The sequence below is a fragment of the Bufo gargarizans genome, chromosome 5 (genome assembly GCF_014858855.1).
Source record: "Bufo gargarizans isolate SCDJY-AF-19 chromosome 5, ASM1485885v1, whole genome shotgun sequence".
Taxonomy (NCBI): Eukaryota; Metazoa; Chordata; class Amphibia; order Anura; family Bufonidae; genus Bufo; species Bufo gargarizans.
The window spans coordinates 85919944-85938234 of NC_058084.1; the positions used below are offsets into that span (position 1 = coordinate 85919944).

The 18291-nt window shown below is 39.8% G+C and overlaps 1 protein-coding gene across 1 annotated transcript; it reads right to left on the reverse strand.

The window, feature by feature from the left end:
- Window positions 1–5096: 5096 nt before the first annotated feature.
- GDF6 (growth differentiation factor 6) lies at window positions 5097–17853 on the reverse strand. Its single transcript, XM_044294963.1, has 2 exons — window positions 17541–17853; window positions 5097–7629 (listed from the first exon to the last, which is right to left on the reverse strand). The coding sequence occupies exons 1-2, from the start codon at window positions 17851–17853 to the stop codon at window positions 6755–6757; spliced, it is 1188 nt and encodes a 395-aa protein (XP_044150898.1). The 3' UTR covers window positions 5097–6754.
- Window positions 17854–18291: the final 438 nt, after the last annotated feature.

Genomic DNA, 18291 nt, shown 5'->3' on the forward strand with positions numbered 1-18291 from the left:
GTAAACGTAAAGGGATTTTCTGGGATTTTGATATTGATAGCCCATTCTCAGGATAGGTCATCAATATTACATCAGCGGGACTCTGACTCGCTTTACCTCCGTCAATCAGCTGTATAAAGAGGCTGCGGCGCTCTGTGAGCACTTAGGTCTCTTTCTAGGCCATGTGACGTCACATTCATTGGTCGCGTGGTCTAGGTATAGCTCAGTCCCATTCAAGTGAATAGGCTGATCTGCAATAGCAAGCACAACTGCTATCCAGTAGACTGCACTGTGCTCAGTAAGCTGAAAGAAGGCCTAGGTGCTCACCTGAGCTCCGGTGAGCACTGTGGCTTCCTCAAACAGTTGATCGGTGGGGTGTCGGAAGTCGGACCTTTAAAGGAAGAAAAATGTATACTGTGTTCCCTCAGGCCTTAATCAGTTTTTTCTAGGGTGTTCCTTTCACTGATTTTTTTTCCCTGTATATCCATTCATAAATTAAACTTAATCCCAAGTCAATTTACTAAACAGTCTGAAGTAAAGTAGGAGCAGCAATATAGCAGATAAATACATTCTAGATGAAGTGGTTCATACCAGTATGGAGAAGGCAGGATTGAAAGTTCAGTAGTTTAGACACAAAGCTATTGATTTACTAAGTCTCCAAACTTGGCAGATCTTTTCATACCCTGTCTTCACTTTTGGTATGTGAACACAGATTGTCTAAGCCAGGAAAAGTGATGCCTTTAATATACAGCCCCATTACTCCTGTAGTCTCACTACTAGTGATCCAATTGATTTAAATAAATATTTACAGGTCAATTGTAACAAAGGGAGCGAAGAGGACAAACAATCCAACCCCATCGGCTTAACCCGGTTGGCCTCAGTAGAGATTTAGCTAGACATAGCAGGCATGAAGTGCTGCTGTTTGTACTTGTCCACTATAGGAGATAATACCAGGTTCAAAACAAAAAAGGGCCCTCATGTATGAAAAGTTACTAAAACCTAGAAATACATGTGCAGAAAAGTTCCATGGGTGGTCATAACCCATGTGTAGTAAATCATGACCTAGAGGAGTATTCTATTCCAAATGGATGCAATGAAAGAGCTAAGCTCAGCTGAAGTGCTAAGGATTGACTACTTCCATGAAGTCATGGCAGGAACCATCTATCCAACCATTATTATTGGGGTTCTTTAAAGGGGTTTTCCTAATTTTCAACTTGTTAGGCTGCAAACTGGAATACAATCCCTTGAATTAGTATTCAGAACACACAGGTTTTGATACTAAATAACAAATGGAAAGTATATGAAGTTGAGCCGTCATCTTTTCCATGCTCAGGTTGATGCACCTGCTTCACTTTAGCAGAACATGCTGACCACTGTAGGGTCCATAGCTGTGGATAAACCACATGTTACTTTGTTACTACTCTGGAAAGAAATGTTCTACGGTATTTACAGCTAGTTTAATCTATATGATACATTGCTTTGTTTGAAGATTTTTTTAGACTAGAATTTAGGATCCACCTAAGTGGTAATTATGATCTTGTCTATGCTCGAGGCTATTTCAGACTTATAATCTTACAGGTATGTTGGGGAAGCTAAAGACTTGTTTATCCATAAGAAAATTATTTTGGTTTATCTTCTACCTTCTGCCATTGTTCTCTTGCAGCCTCATTTCTATATTGCATCTCTCTCTTCTTCCTTTGTTTTGGTGACAAGCTGCAGTCCTACCATAATATATATATTTAAAGGGAACCAATCACATTGGAAATGTAGCCTAATCTGCAGACACCAGGTTATAGAGCAGGAGGAGCTGAGCAGACTGATATATAGTTTATTGGAAAAGATTCTGTACTATTTGTATTAAATTAAATCTCTGCTCTTTCTATACTTAGAGGAGACCAGTGGGTGGTCTATTGAGTGATTGACAGCCCTCTCTTTATACTGACTATATATCAATCTGCTCACACACTGGCAATTTCCAGACCCCCTTGCATCATGTGTTGACCATTTGTCATGAAGCAAGGGGGACTGGACACCGCTGCAGCCAGTGATTGGCTGCAGCGATGTCAAACTGGTTGTTGACATCAATGGAGCCCAGCAGAGCATCCCAGGCCTGGAGGAGAAGTAGTGGACAGCCAGCACTGGAAAGCAGGTAAGTCATCTTCCCTTTGCAGGTCCATTAGAATTGGGGGGTTCCCCCACCCTTGCCCTCCTCCCCCATTCTCGCACACCCCCTTGAAAGGGGATGTTCGGAAGCGGCATCACTCTTGTTCATGGACTATAACTGGCCATGCAGGTCAGCTTCATTCATTTGACACAGCCCGCAGACAAAAACTGCACAGTGTCTTGAAAAAAGGGGAGAAACTTTTATGTGGTTTGGTTGTATGATTATGAGGACGTTGACATTTAAAATGTGTTATATACACAACTGCAGCAAACTGTAACTTGAATTTCAATTAATTTAGTTGTTTTAAAGAGCACCTGTCAGCATGATCAACCCTAATGTATTGTGATTGTCCATATTGCCTCCTTTGGAGGCTGCATGTTTCCACGGTTACGACCACCCTGCAATCCATCAGTAGTGTCCGTGCTTGCACACGATAGGAAAAAGCACCAGCCTATGCGCACTACCCCACTATCCGCCACCAGAGAGGCCGGCAATTTTTCCTATAGTGTGCAAGCACGACCACCGCTGATGGATTGCAGGGTGGTCATAACCATGGAAACGAGCAGTGTATAATGCTCTGGAAAAATGAATCCAGCCAGGGAAGGAAGCAATTTGGAAAATAACAATACATTAGTAAGTGCCTTCTATTAACTTTGTCTAGATGATAAATGCCACTTGCTGAAGTGACACAACCCCTTTAAGTATCAATTCAAAGTATGCTGCAGCAGTGTATTTCACTTGTTAAGTGTCAAATTAAAGGGAACCTGTCACCATGAAACTGCAGTGCAATCTACAGGCAGCATGTTATAGAGCAGGAGGAGCTGAGCAGATTGATATATAGTTTTGTGGGAAAATATTCTGTAAAACTTGTATTTCCTTCATTTAAATTTCTGCTCCTTCTGGTCTTGGAAGTCCAGGAGACGGTCCTATCAGTGATTGACAGCCTTCCCTCTATGACTGTGTATACAGAGAGATCTGTCAATCACAGACAGGAACAAATCCTGGACTTCAAAGACCAGAATGTGCAGGAATTGAAATTACTGAAATACACATTTTACTGAATATGTTCCCATAAAACTATACATCAATCTGCTCAGCTCCTCCTGCTCTATAACATGCTGCCTTCAACTCAGACACCACGTCCAGCATGACAAGCTCCCTATAAAGAGGCTGTGTCACCTGATTCATGTATACCCTACTAGTTATAAAAGGGGATTTTACAGTCTAAGCGGACCTCAAATAAGGGAAATAATGGTATAGATTGTATCAGCGTTTTGAGCCCTACCTGCCTATATATCTAGTAGGGTATACATAAATCAGGTGACAGAGCCTCTTTAAAGACTGCTAGTGAAAAACGGTTATCTAGAAGAGTGGTCCTCGCAAAAAAGAGCGCTGGCATCCATAGGATTTAAGGTAGCTAAATATCTATAGCCGGTCAGAGGTGACTTTTTTAAGATGGGGGGGGGGGGTCCTCTGTATTCAGTAATCTCAGGTTATGAATGATATTTCACTATGAGAGACATTGAACACACTGCTATGGATTTCATCATGTGAAACGGAAATGTACAAAACGCTTCGCTTTAGTTACGTACGATCAAGATGTTTCTGGAAAGCTCAATTTACAAATATTGAATTCTCATTCTAAATCTTAGGGAATTCATCTACAATCAATGCTACAAGGATGCTTTACCCTAGCAACTTCTGTTCCTGTATCTGGGCACGGGTATGACTATAGGGGATACAGATGTTACAGATGCACCCCAAGACCCAGATGAGCCCCAAAAGGTCTAATTTCCCATACAATCATTGTCAATCGGATAAGACGAGTCAATAAAGTATGGATTACATGATTCTATGAATTATTATATGATTGGAATATTTTCAATGTGTCTCACAGTAAAATTTCATTTTAGAATTCTAAAACAACCATAACAACTAGACAAAAATACCATTTGCCCCATATAACTCCAGATCTTTTAGTTCCATATGTGCAACAAGTGTCATTTACAGCCAAAAAGTTACAAAATTCATTGCCTCTATGGCCAATTTGAAGGGGCTGTCCACTTTGTACAAGCACTTTTTATTAGATAAAACTCTCAGTGTTGAGCTGCTCACCCAGTGATCAGCCGTCCCTCCCAGCGAGTCTTCAAGTCCCCTGCAGCGCCCCCCGCAGGTTAAATAAAGCATTACATAGAAAGCGTTGCAATGTAATGTGATACATGAATGGGCCAGGTTCTCCAAAATAGCTGTATCTTCATTTTGGCTAATGGACAAAAATGGGGTTTCTGAAGCAGACAATAAGTAAAAAAAAACTGTACCTATCATTGTAGTAAAAGTAACACAACATAGGCTTTGTGTAGCATCTGCATCCGCAATGTCCTGTCGATGAAGCAAAGACCAGTGTCCATGTTGTGTCCTTTGCATATAATGAAGAGCTGCACTAATCCAGTCTCATAGGTTTTGCATTTAGCATGGATCCTCACTGTATGGCTGCTATTATAGAGACAGATGCATGGCATACAACATGGACACTGGCCAGTGCATTGCAATATAGCATAACTAAAACGTGAAGGTATTCTTATTCCCTCTATCCTATTGGCTACTTTCACACTAGCGTTTAAGTTTTCTGGTATTGAGATCCGTCATAGGGGCTCAATACCAGGAAAAAACTGTTCAGTTTTGTCCCCATCCATTGTCAATGGGGACAAAACTGAACTGAACAGAACGGAGCGCTCCAACATGCATTGCATTCCGTTTAGTTGCGTTCCCAGACCGGAGAGCAAACCCCAACATGTTGTAGTTTGCTTTCCGTCCTGGGATGCGGAGCAAGACGGATCCGGCATGACCCCCCAATGCAATGGGGACGGATCTGTTTTCTCTGACATAATAGAAAACTGATCCGTCCTCCATTGACTTTCAATGGAGTTCATGGTGGACCCGTCCTAGCTATGTTAAAGATAATACAACCGCAGATGGTTGTATTATCAGTAACGGAAGCATTTTTGCTGAACCCTACCCAATCCAGCAAAAACGCTAGTGTGAAAGTACTTTCTACTAGTCATGCTAGGTATATTCAGGGCAGGACTCCATAATACTTGATTATTCCACCAATGCCATCATATTAAATCACAGTGCAATATCTCATGAAATATATTGCATGAAAGTGATATTGAGCAAATTGATTGTGAAATTCAGGAATTTAACCAGAATTTGCACACAAAAAAATAATTGAGATCAATAGAATTAGAATTTTTGGTGATTTATGTCGTGAGAATCAATAAAGGGAGAGGAGAAAGAGCTACAGAGAAACGTGACATTTCTCCAGGCTATCAGGGAGGTTCAAGTTGAATTTACTCAGACCCAAATCGAATTTTAAGAAATTGACTCATCTCTACTGATACAATTGCACGCAATCTTTCCCCATAAGGCTCTATTACAGTTTCATGCAATATTATGAAATTGCGATTTTATCGCCATGTGATTTCAAGCCCCTTCCCTAAGAGATGACATCACAAGATAATGCATGAGATAGTTTGCAGTGAAAATGATGGGTCGTTGATGCATCTAATATCACTAAACTAAAACTGCACAGTCATTGCAAGCCAATGAATGTAAAGCCTATCACAGAGGAAGAGCTCATGAAATCTGTTCCCTCAGCTTTATATTCCACTTTGGCTATTTCATTGGCCACCTTACTTCCTGGCTCATTCTCTTCACCTCTCCCTTTCTTTGTTTTTTTTTGTTTTTTCCTTTAGGTGTTTTTATTGTGCAATGTTATTGGAGCAATTCAGATCCTTAGATAGCTCTAGGTGATAAGACAGGTAGTTAAAATTAAAGAAAAAAAAAACTTTATGGGTCCCCTACTTCTATTACTCTTCGCATGCCAGCCCATGAAAAGAACAGACTATTGCTTTCCTGTAATCTTAAATGGACTCAGTTTGAACAGGTGCCTGTCACAGCAACTTGTGTACACTCCAAAAATCAACAGCAACATAATCCTCTGCTATCCAGACGTGACTCCCCCTCCACTGGGTCTGGATGGCCCTAGTTCCATCAGATTTGAAGAAGAAGGGAGGGGGAAGGGGGTTAACAAAGTGCCACCATAATACACCCTTCCTCCACCTCCTCCTCTTGTGCAGTCCTCATGACCAGGTCTGGAACATTGCACTTACATAAATCTGAATATGAGCTCTAAACCAGACAAATTATACTTATGTGCACTGGCCAAATTCTCTTCTGTCTGATGCTGTCAAGATGCCTCCTCTGTCCAAACCATTTAATTGTTGAGTGTCAGCTTATATGACAATCTTTTCATTGGAACTCTAAAGATATGACCTACCATAAGACAAATGTAGTTTTTATTGGTTTACCCAATTGGCACATTGGTTTGACTTTGCTTATAACTTGTCCACACAAAGTCACCACTGATCTGTGCCAGGTTGGCATGTTGCAAGAATAAAGGGTGCACCAGACACTTGAAACCACAATCCCTTCACTTATGGAAGTTGTATAGAAAGACCTCCTTCCTGGGCCAGCCCTCTCTTGTCCATCAGTTGTCTTTATCTCCCTTCATATCAGCTATGATGATGCTGAGAACATCCAAAGCAACTGCTACCTGCAGCCACAAGACTCTACAACCATGTCTTCATACTGTTTGTATACCACATTATTACCTGCATCAATGTACAAAATACTGATAGGAGTCAATTTTGTAGGGACACAACAGCTTGGTGGAGTAGACCCTGGATCCATAGAGTTCATCAAGGTCTGGATAATGGCATGATTGGTTGGCTCTAGATGAGACCTCAGAGGAAAGTCACATACTCCCTCACAATGATAGGCTTCATATTCTAAGGGAGCAATGATCCAGTCATCCCATCCTAGCTCCTTAAAGTTTACATGAAGTGGCTTTTTGCTGCACCTTAGACGTGATTTCCTTCCATGCCTTTTGCCATGCCGACTATTAAATGTTGTCCTTCTCTTTCTCTTAGTTTTAAATTGAGACCTGGCTTCTTTCTCCAACCCTTTAGCTGAGTGAACCTGTTCCTTCAACTCATTGTAGAGGTTCTTCCTCTTGGATATAGTAAAAGCCACTAGGAGAGCCTTCTCCTGTTGAGATTTGGGTTTCCTGGACAATCCTAGACTTCTTAGACTCACTTCCAAACCAGAGGTGGCTGAGGTGGCTCTTAACTCCAAGCAAACTTGCTTTCTTGGCTTACTGCCACTGTTCAGGCTTCTCCATACATCAAAAACCTCCCATCCTGGCACTGTAGTGTCCCTCAGATCCAGAGTCCTGGAGTCCAGTAGGGTTTGGGATGGGCAGGATAATACCTGCAGGTGGTATAGCCCTGAAGGGGCTTTCAATAACTCCATAGGAGAATTCCTAAAGATCCTTAGCTCAGCTCCCACCAGCTCTTCTTTGTCAGACAGGGTGGACACATCAAACAAATACCTCTGTCTTCTAGAAGGAGAGTGAGCCAGATCGTCTGCAAGATAAAAGAAAAATTGCTGTCAATTTCACTTATATTCTAGCAGACTGAAAAATATCCTGTCTACCTGATGGGAAGGGAAACTGGAGATACATGGATCAGACAATCCTGTCATTTTGTTCCAATAAATAAGCAAATAATGAATTAAAATACAAATTTTAATTTAGAATCAACTCAAATGTTTGCCAATGGGGGCCAAAAATGCACACAAAACAAACAGCCTTAAATAAAATTTCCCTATTGACTTCTGCTTTTTTACCTCAACTCAAAACACTTATACTGGTAGTTGTAGTCCAGCAGCCTGCTTGTGACATTGCTTGCCCTCAGTACACACCATTTCACCTTTATTTTCTTTGTTAGCCTCTGAGAACACATTCCCTTTGTGCCATTAAATATTTAGGGCACATAAAATGGACCCTGCAGTGTGGACAGAGTGCAGCTCAGCTCTGAGAAGAGCACAAAAGCCCACACTATTCCCAATGGGAAAGGGGGGGGGGGATATGGAGGGGGTCTGTAGAGAGGTTGGGGGGGGGGGGGAGTATCCCAACAGTGAGATGTTTACATCCCAGAATATACAAATAACAGCATGCTGTAACATATACAGTATAACCTGCAGAATTGTATTCCACAGAACCCAAGTCTATGGAAGAAGAGACATGAAACACAGAGCACAATTCATCTTCCAAGAATGTGACTGAGTCTACAGGAGGTCAACTAAGATTAAGGAATGCGCAGAGGAAAATTGAGATTTAACCATTCCTGTAGTAGCAACAGCAGCAGGTTAAGAGAAGCTTGTATGGAAGTATCAGTGAATGATTTTTAGAAGACAAAATGGGCGAGACACAGTAGACTGCAGGCTAATATGTGACAAATGACATACATATATATTGTATAGGATTACTCTGATATGACTAATGAAATCGTTTTTTATTATTATTATTATTATTATTAAGTAATTTTTTTTACAATAATCACAGGTTAATAATGAGCAATGTTGTTACAAATATGAAACTGACTATTATGATTATTGCTGTTGTTGCTATTAATAAGTAACTATTATTATAAGACTTGCAAGTATTATTATTATTATACTTGAGGGTAAAATAGTAATAGTACCTCCAAATCTGCATAAAAATAATAATAGTAATAAAAATATTAATAGTATTAATAATACTAATAATAGCTTTTTATTATCTAATTATTATGTTGATTTGGTGGTAAAATTAAAATATTACCTCTAAATCAGCATAAATAATAACTAATATTAATACTACTGTGACCAATATTACAAATAATACAATTCATAGTAATAATAATAATACTAATAATAGCTTTTTATTATCTAATTATTATGTTGATTTGGTGGTAAAATAATAATAGTACCTCTAAATCAGCATAAAAAATAACTACTATTAATACTACTGCAACCACTTCTACAACTACTACTAATAATAATAATAATAATAAAATAATAATAATAACATTTCTAATGGGATTATTGGTAAAAATGCTAATAATATCAATAATAATAATAATAGTTTGATTAGGTTGATTTATGATTGTTAATAATGTTACCTTATATTATTATGTTGGAATTATGATATAGTTGTTATTATTTGTTGTAGCTATATTTTATAGATTTTACCATTTTTTTTATTGTTATATTATTATTATTATTTATTTAAAAAATAAAATATATAACGATAATCAGGTTAGCAGACTCCAGAGAGCCCCAGGCAGCCATGCTGCCCCTCAGACTGTATATGAGATGTAATTACAAACCCTTTGTGGCCACTTCTGCAGCGGCATCAGAAGATACGTGACAGATAAAAAGCAAAAAATTAAATTAAAATAATAATAATATTAATAAAATAAATGAAAAACCTAACAAAAATGTTCAGCGATTTTGTTCCCTCAGATCTTCATAAATCTATATGTGCTCAATAAAAACCATATAAACTGTTTCAAGACAACTCCGAAACAATCCGAGGGAGGAAATCAGAAAAGATTATCTATAGTTTTATAGGTTTGACCTATTTTTGCCACCGGGGACTTTGATAAATACTCATACTTGAATCAATGTATTTAATGTGTATTATACGTGCATAGGACAGTTATTACAGGATTCCCAAGGAAAAGCAAAGTCATAAAAAAACACATTAAATGCACAAATAAAAATAATCCAATAACTATCAATACGCATCAAATAGATTAAATGCCAAAATAGATAAGAAAAATATAAACAAGTAAACCACAAAACAAATTAAAAATTATAAATGAATTCAAAATGAAGACATAAGGAAAACTGCAGCCCCTCTCTGGTGACGAGCCCCCATGCTACTCATATCCATTAGACTTAGTGGGGGCTCAGCTCAGGAACATCCCCCTCCTGGGCTGGAAATCCGTTTTATAAGAAGGGGATCACCGCATTCACATTGTGGGAAAATCGCTTTATGTTTAGTCATTTTCAGGCAAGATTCTGTACCTGAATCCACATGCCATCATCATACCTACAATGACGACTCAGACGATCACCCCCCACAGACACACACACAAAATAAATAAATATTTTATTCACTTATAATCCTTGTTCAGAACTGCCTGAATGCTGAGTTAGTGGAAAGGGTATGCTGGGCCTTGTAGTTCATCCCGTTACAGTGACTTCAACCTAGAAGCACGAGCTCCTTCTACTCTTGATTTTTTATTAATATTTGTTACTATGATTTATATATATATATATATATATATATATATAATTCATTGTTCTTCTTATTATTAACATTTTTACATTATTGTTATATTATTACATTAAGTTGATGTATATCACTATTCTTTTTGTATTATTATCATCATTATTACGTTATTTTTATTTTATTATTAGTTTGTATTATTATTATTATTGATTATATAATTAATTGTTACTGTATTATTATTACTCTTATTCTTATATTTTATTATATCATTAGTGTTATATTATTTATTAGGTATAATTAATATGAATGTTGTTATTAATTGTCTAATTAATTCTTCGTATTGTATTATCACCTTTATTTATTTTATTATTTTGTTAGTTTTATATGAATTAATATTATTATTGTTATTATTGATTATATAATTAAATGTTCTTATTGTATTATCACCTTTATTTATTTTTATATTATTAGTTTTAAATTATTATTGGTTTGACATTGATGTAGTAGTAGTTTTTATTGGTATTGTTTGTTCCGTACTATTGTTGTTGTTATTATTATTATCATCACTATTATTGTTTTATATATTATTATTATTATTAGATTGATATTATTGTTTTTGATGTTTTATTTTATTGTATGTCCTGTACTATTGTTATCATCAGTATTATTATTACTACTTCCACTTAGCTGTCACAGTAATGACAGCTAAATGACCAGCTACAGGTGCCAAATGCCACCTTCTTTCTGGCCTGTTCATGAGAGCGTTATGCAACACGACTGTTTCCAGCACAGGCTGATGAATGGTGGGGAGCAGTCCCTGCCACCCTGAGGAGCAGCACATCACTGGAGCCTTTCTTGTTACTACAATGCCAGTAATCATGCATGTGATTTGTGCATCCAGTAATGGGCGACTTCCCTTCATCATATCATGAGAAATAGCAACTAGTGGAGATGTCATCCTCCCATCTGTGCAATCATGGCTTCTCCTGAGCACAGTGCACCTGCCTGAGGTGAAGAAGACCTTTCCTTGCAGCCTCCTTCCATCAGCTCCTCATTAATCCAGACCGTGTTCCAACAAGAAACTACAGGAAACATGGGCTTTTTCCTAAATGTCACTTCCCTGGATGCTCCACATCAGAGAGATAGTCCATAATAGTAACTAGAAGGAACCTACCCAATATCATCACTGAAGGTCTCCAAACACCCCCTCCCGAGTCTGGAGGGAAGGCAGGGAATAGAAATCCCTAATCCAATGGGCTCCTCCAGGAGATACAAACTGGATATTTTCTCCTGAAACCTGATGTATATCAATAAAATTATACTCTGTCAGATGGTGAGGCTAAGAGCATGCTGAGGGTTGTAGTTTTACAACAGACAAAACGTATGAGGGGCATTAATGTTCTATATCTCCAATATAACTGGAAGAATCACCGATTATAGATATTATTACTACCCAGGATACATTATTTATCTACCTATTATCTGTTATATATTCCATCTAATCTATCTATCTACCTGCCTATTATCTATCTATTACCTATAGATCTACCTTCTATCTAATCTATCCATTCATCTCCTATCTACCTATTATCTATCTTTCTATCTATCTCCTATCTGTCTATATTCTATCTATCTATCTATCTATCTATCTATCTATCTATCTATCTATCTATCCTACACACGTTATGCTGTGCTCCCCTGTGTCTTGTATAATGCTGGCTGAGGATGGAGGCTGTGGATGAAAGGTGAGGATGGAGGCTTAGGATGAAGGCTGTGGATGGAAGGTGAGAATGGAGGCTGTGGATGGAAGGTGAGGATGGAGACTGTGTATGGAGGCTGTGGATGGTGGCTGAGGATGGAGGCTGTGGATGGAGGCTGTGGATGGTGACTGAGGATGGAGGCTGTGGGTGGAGGCTGAGGATGGAGGCTGAGGGTGGAGGCTGCAGTCACATCAGGTACTGGGCTTTCAGCCAATTCATCAGTGATCAAATCTTAAACTCACATTATTCCAAAACCGCACTGATGAGTAATGTGCCCGGAGAGGAAGCTGTTCCTAACCACATGTAAGGAACCTGAGCAGGAATACTGCTGTGAACATAGCCCTATAATAATAGTGAGACAGCACTGGACTCAGTACCAGCTTTCTGTCTGATCCAGACCAGGAGAATATAATATTCCGCCTTTTCCTGCTTCAGATCACATAAGGACAATGTTATCAGACACCAGAGAGAACAGGGACTAGTCATTAGATGCTGTAGGTACCACAAGTCCCAGCAGAACCATCCACAATATGCGGCCCTCAGGGTATGCTGGGGGTCCTAGCTTAACAGCTGAAGAGCAGACTCCAGGCGAGCATGCTGGGAGTTGTAGTGTCCCGCAAGCTGCCTGTTGTAAATCCTGTTTGCTGGGCATATAAATGTTCAGGCAATGACTGGTTAATCAAGCTGAGGTTTTCCCTCTGCGGGTGGGGGGGGGGGGGGGGGAGTATTTTGGCAAGGAGGTTGGAAGGAGCAGGAGGTGTAGCCGCACAGCCATGGGCAGCCTGGCACCGGGCAGAACCCATCAGATGGACAGCATTGGAAGTCAAGGGGCCAAGAAAATAGGCAAGCAAACCCAGATGCAGCACCCCAGCTCTTCCATGGTGTATGGGATATTATCTCTTGTAGCTATAGGTTATTTATTGATTTTCCCTGTGTTTTATTTCACCTTTTTCATGTTTTTACAAGTAAAGTGTAACTGCAACAATATAACCGATTCTGATAATAAGCGCAGCCCAGCTGAGCACCGGGGGAACGGGGCAGGGTGTCACATTCAGCTCTGCTACCCCAGAGCTCAGCTCCTCATATTCCTAAGCAAAGATGAAACACATGAAAGAAATCTTCTATCTATCTATATATATATATCATATATATATAAAAATGGAAAAATGTGGCAGCACCAAAGCATAACAAAATGACGGGTGCTATGTCCAGGGTTATCACTGCTTACCCAACTTTTGTATGTAGAAATGGACAGCACATCCAATAGAGAATTATGTTCAAAAAATTTTATTCAGCCACAGTGGCACAAGAGGCGACGTTTCGGCTCAAAATCCTGAGCCTTTCTCAAGCATGCTTGAGAAAGGCTCAGGATTTTGAGCCGAAACGTCGCCTCTTGTGCCACTGTGGCTGAATAAAATTTTTTGAACATAATTCTCTATTGGATGTGCTGTCCATTTCTACATATCATATATATATATATATATATATATATTTATATATATCATATCTATCATATATCTAATATCTATCTCTTAATATCTGTTTAATATCTATTAATCTATCTATCTCTATATAGCTGTTAAATATCTATCAATCATATATCTATTAATCCATCTATCCCAACCATTAATAAAATAAAAGTAGAAAACGATTATGTCATGAGTTACATTGTATACTCATGTGTACTGCACACACATATAATACATACATGAAAACAACTGGCATGTTTCCTCCCAGGCTGCAGCTCCAGATTACAGCTCTGGAGGAATCCTCCTGTGTATTCCTCTCCTTCAATCGTCTGTTCTGCATTAGTGTTTCCATAAAGGCTCAAACAAACCGAATACAAGGTCACCGAATAATTAACAGTAGACTATTCCCTTCTTGCCCATTAAAATACTTTCCTCACATATTTCATTCGCTCTCTGCCAACCACAACAGTCCTGGGGCACTCACACTACTGTAGCTGCCCCTCCTGCACTGACTGGTCCTCTGCCCCTACTACACAGATGCAGGGGCACACATTGTGACCACTCTCAATGTAAAGTCAACACAATATATTATTCCTCCAATCTAGAAATGATCACCTGCACGTGAATAACAGACTGGAGAGGAAGCAGAAGGGAATATTCGTTTGTGGCAGTATAGCATATTGTGTTAGTTATTAGGATTGATACATTTGACTCCTCGAACATATTATAACCTATTTAGGTTTCTATTATGTCTATAGTTATGGTAAGAGAGTATACACACTTTTAGGGACCCTCTATTTCATAGGTAGGGAGTGTGTCCCTTTCTCCTGCGGTAGCCCCTAATTGTCCATTTCTGCAGAGCAGAGCCATTGCTGGGGGTCCTGGGGCCAGCAAGCACCATCTGCGTTTTAATGAGTTACCTCATATGCCAAAAGTAATTTTCCTACAAGCGAAGTCCTCTATGATCTAGAGACTAGAACTAGAAACACAAGCTAATGTACAACTAAACTCTGACCTCCCCATCTCCTCCTTTCTTATATTATGATTCCTAAGAAAACAACAACACAACATGTTCCTCTATAATGTGCACCAAAATGATCTCATGAACATCCACAAATGTCCATTTTCCACATAGCAGAGTGGGGGCTAAGGTTGGGTGTGGATATCTCTCTCTCAGGCTATGGGAATTGGCTTTCAATCAGCTGGATAATGTTATCCATATTGCTTCATGTCTATCATGAATGGAATCACTATAGGTTGTCTAGGTTCTGAAGAACCACAAATCCAAGCATGCTATGTGTGGTCCAGGATGGAGAAGGCTTTCAAACAGAAGAACCTCATCAGGCTATTGAATTTGGTTTTCAATCAGCTGAATAATATTATCCATAAAATCTCATGTCTATCATGAATGGACTCAATATAGTTAGTCTAGGTTCTGAGGAACCACAAGTAGTGTAGACAACATGGGTCGTCAAGGATAGAGAAGGCATTCAAAGCTCAAAAGAACCTTATGCGATACTTTTTTTTGTCAATTAGATAACTTTCACATTCAACTGACCCATTTCCATCCATACAGAAAAGAATGTTCTTTCAGGCAGTAAAGTCTTTTATCTCCTCCTGAAAAAAAAAAAACGAAACGTATCTAATTGAGTCGTTTTTGGAAGCTAATCTGTCTACCAAGGGATTGACAGCAACCTTTCTCTGTGAAACTCACATCTAGAAAGGAGGCACCAATTAGCTGGGAGGTAAGGAGGACATCACAGGAGCGGAAGTCCTCTTGAAGTTCTTGGGGATGTGCCATAGGCTGGTTCCCCCTCCCTTCATTATGGAAGACTAGACAATATTTGATATGTTATGACATGTACACTCAATTAGATCATGAGTTCAAATAGTCCAATCAGTGGCTTGATGCTAAGCAAAACTCAGAAGGTCCAGGACGAGGTCACAGCCTGTGACACATCAAATCAAAATCAAGTTGGAAAGTAAGGCTTTGGCTTAAGGGACCAGTAAGTCCAAAGGGGAATTTCCTTAAGAGCAAAAGCTGCCATGCAGAGCATGGAATGTCTATCCATGGAGCTCCTTGGCAACACAACAGTTCTAGAAGAATTCTCAGAAAGGTTCTCCAAGGTTCTCTACCGGTTCCTCAATATGGAGAGGCTTCTTCTGAGTTCTAAATAGGGACAGATATTGACCAAGGGGCAGGAGAAAGCTCACTGAAGAGGTGCAGTCCACTATCCCTTTGATTTCAGAAAGGTTCATACACATTATTGTAGTCCCTCAGCAAGATAATGGCTGTCTTGTAGCAAGATCACAAAACAAGCCCTATGGGCAAACAGGTCTTAAGTGAGTTTTTTTTTTTATGGAAACGGAGACTAAATAACCAGCTCATATAACTACAAAGGAACCATGGGGCTTTTCAAAGAAGAGTTTTGTCCTAGAATCAACATAAAATATAGTAAGTTAATTTGCTCTCCAGAGCTTTCAACAGCTAATGAACCCCACTGACACAGCTCAGCTTGCTGCACCTTCTCCAGTCGGGTTGAACAGGGGCAGCTCCCATGGTGGTGGTGAAGGGAGGGTGGGTTGTGGAAAGAGGGAAGGGGGGGGTGAAAGAATTTACAACCCTCTGTTAATTAATCAGTCTATAATGAGGAACATAAAGAAAAAATATATATATAAATCAACCTACAGTATCACATTTTATGGCTGGGATTATGTTATCATAAAATGGAATCAGTGGCAGAATTAATTTCTAAGGCTCTATAAGCCCCAGACTGCAATACTCAACCACTTCGGGAAGTTAAGTCACACAGTGATGGGGGTAAAAAAAAAAAAGCCTGGATTTGTATAAAGCAATAGCCTGGGGGTGAAGGTGGGAAGCAATCGTGGTGACATGCTCATATCATAAGCCCACGAAGAGTTAACCATTTATCAGCAGCATCAGGATCCATACAAGGCTTGGTGCACACAATGCAGGTGAATGCGGTTCTTGGTCAGACCTCCCCGGATATAGGGGCTTCATACAGTGAATTAGCATTGCTTCTTATGGCAGGCAATCTGGATGAAGGGAGCTGGGCTGATAAGATACAGCTTGGTAAATGTTTGCCCATATTCAGATTGTACTCTGTATTGACTTTAAAGCTGGACTAGATAAAAATAAACCTGAACTGGGATAAGATAGAAACACAAGACAAACAGCTAATCCCCCCCCCCCCCCCCCCCCCCCCCCATTGTACTGCTATCTGGACCCTAACATGGGGGCTGCACTGGTGGTAATGGGCACATACTGTACAGTGACTGCAGTGCACAACCAAAAGTGTGTGTATATGTGTATGTAATATGTATGTGTGAATGTATGTATGTGTGTATGTATATATGTATGTGTGTATATATGTATGTATGTATGTGTGTGTGTATATATGTATGTGTATATATGTATGTATGTGTATATATGTATGTAATATATATGTGTGTTTATATATGTATGTATGTGTATGTAATATGTATGTGTGTATGTATATATGTGTGTATATAAGTATGTAATATGTATGTGTATTTATGTGTGAGGTGGGAGAAGCAGTAAGTATGTAGGGAGCTGCTTCTCCTGCTATACGGCCAAGGAGCAACTGGTCTGTGGTGTGTAGATATTTACTGAGGCGAGAGAGAGACGAGCTGGGCTGGGATTTGTTGTTCGTCTACATAGCGAGAATCAGTCAGTGTGTAGAAAGATTGCGGAATATATGATTGATCGATAGATAGATGGATAAATGATTGATAGATAATTACATAGATAAATGATAGATAATATAAGATAGATAGATGATAGATAGGAGATAGATAGATAAATGATAGACAGATAGATAATAGATAGATATGAGATAGTTGTGCTGGTGATTGTAGTGCCACTACAAGCAGTGAGTCCTCAGGACACATAAGCCACTGTTCACATGGCACCACTAGCTGGCACCGCTTGGCTTGCAGCTTACCCCAGTATCTGTCCACGAAGCCGGTGATGGTGTTGGCAGACTTGGAGGACTGGAAGAAGCTGGCATTGATCCCAAGTTTTTCAGCTGTAGAGAAAGTTTTGTAAATGGACAGCATGTATTCGTGGGGCACGACTGGCACTGCCAGGGGCTGCTCCCGGGGGGCCGCGGAGGATGCCCTGCCCTCCCTGTGCTGTCTCCTCAGGACCCGGTCTTGCTGGTTGGCAGGGATGGATGCCTGCTGGGCACAGGGTATCTCCCAGAAAACGAAGCAGAGCAGGAGCGCGGCGGGCAGAGAGCTCCTGTGTGAATCCATGGCAGGAGGTGAGTGACTGAGCGCTGCCGGGAGGGCGAGGAGACCCTCAGCCAGGCGCGGGGCACGCCCCCTAGTGCACGCCCTGCGCTCTGTGCTCAGCACTGCTGGGGAGGGCAGCGGGCACTGCCCAAGCCCAGGTGGTGGCAGGATGATGGAGCAAGAAGGCTCTCACCTCATCCCTGTAAATTAAACTCCACCAATTTCAAAATTTCTGCTTGCTGGCAGTGAATTGTAACATATATATATATATATATATATATATATATATATATATATATATATATTTTTTATCTAGAGGCTAAAAACCAAACAGATGTGATAACTTCTGATACAAACTAGATTAGGATTGCCTAGACTGGATACAACTGCAGCAAATCTCCAGCAGTGAAATGGAGAGGTCTGAACAGCCTCTGTTTGGAAGCATGCTCCCATTCACTA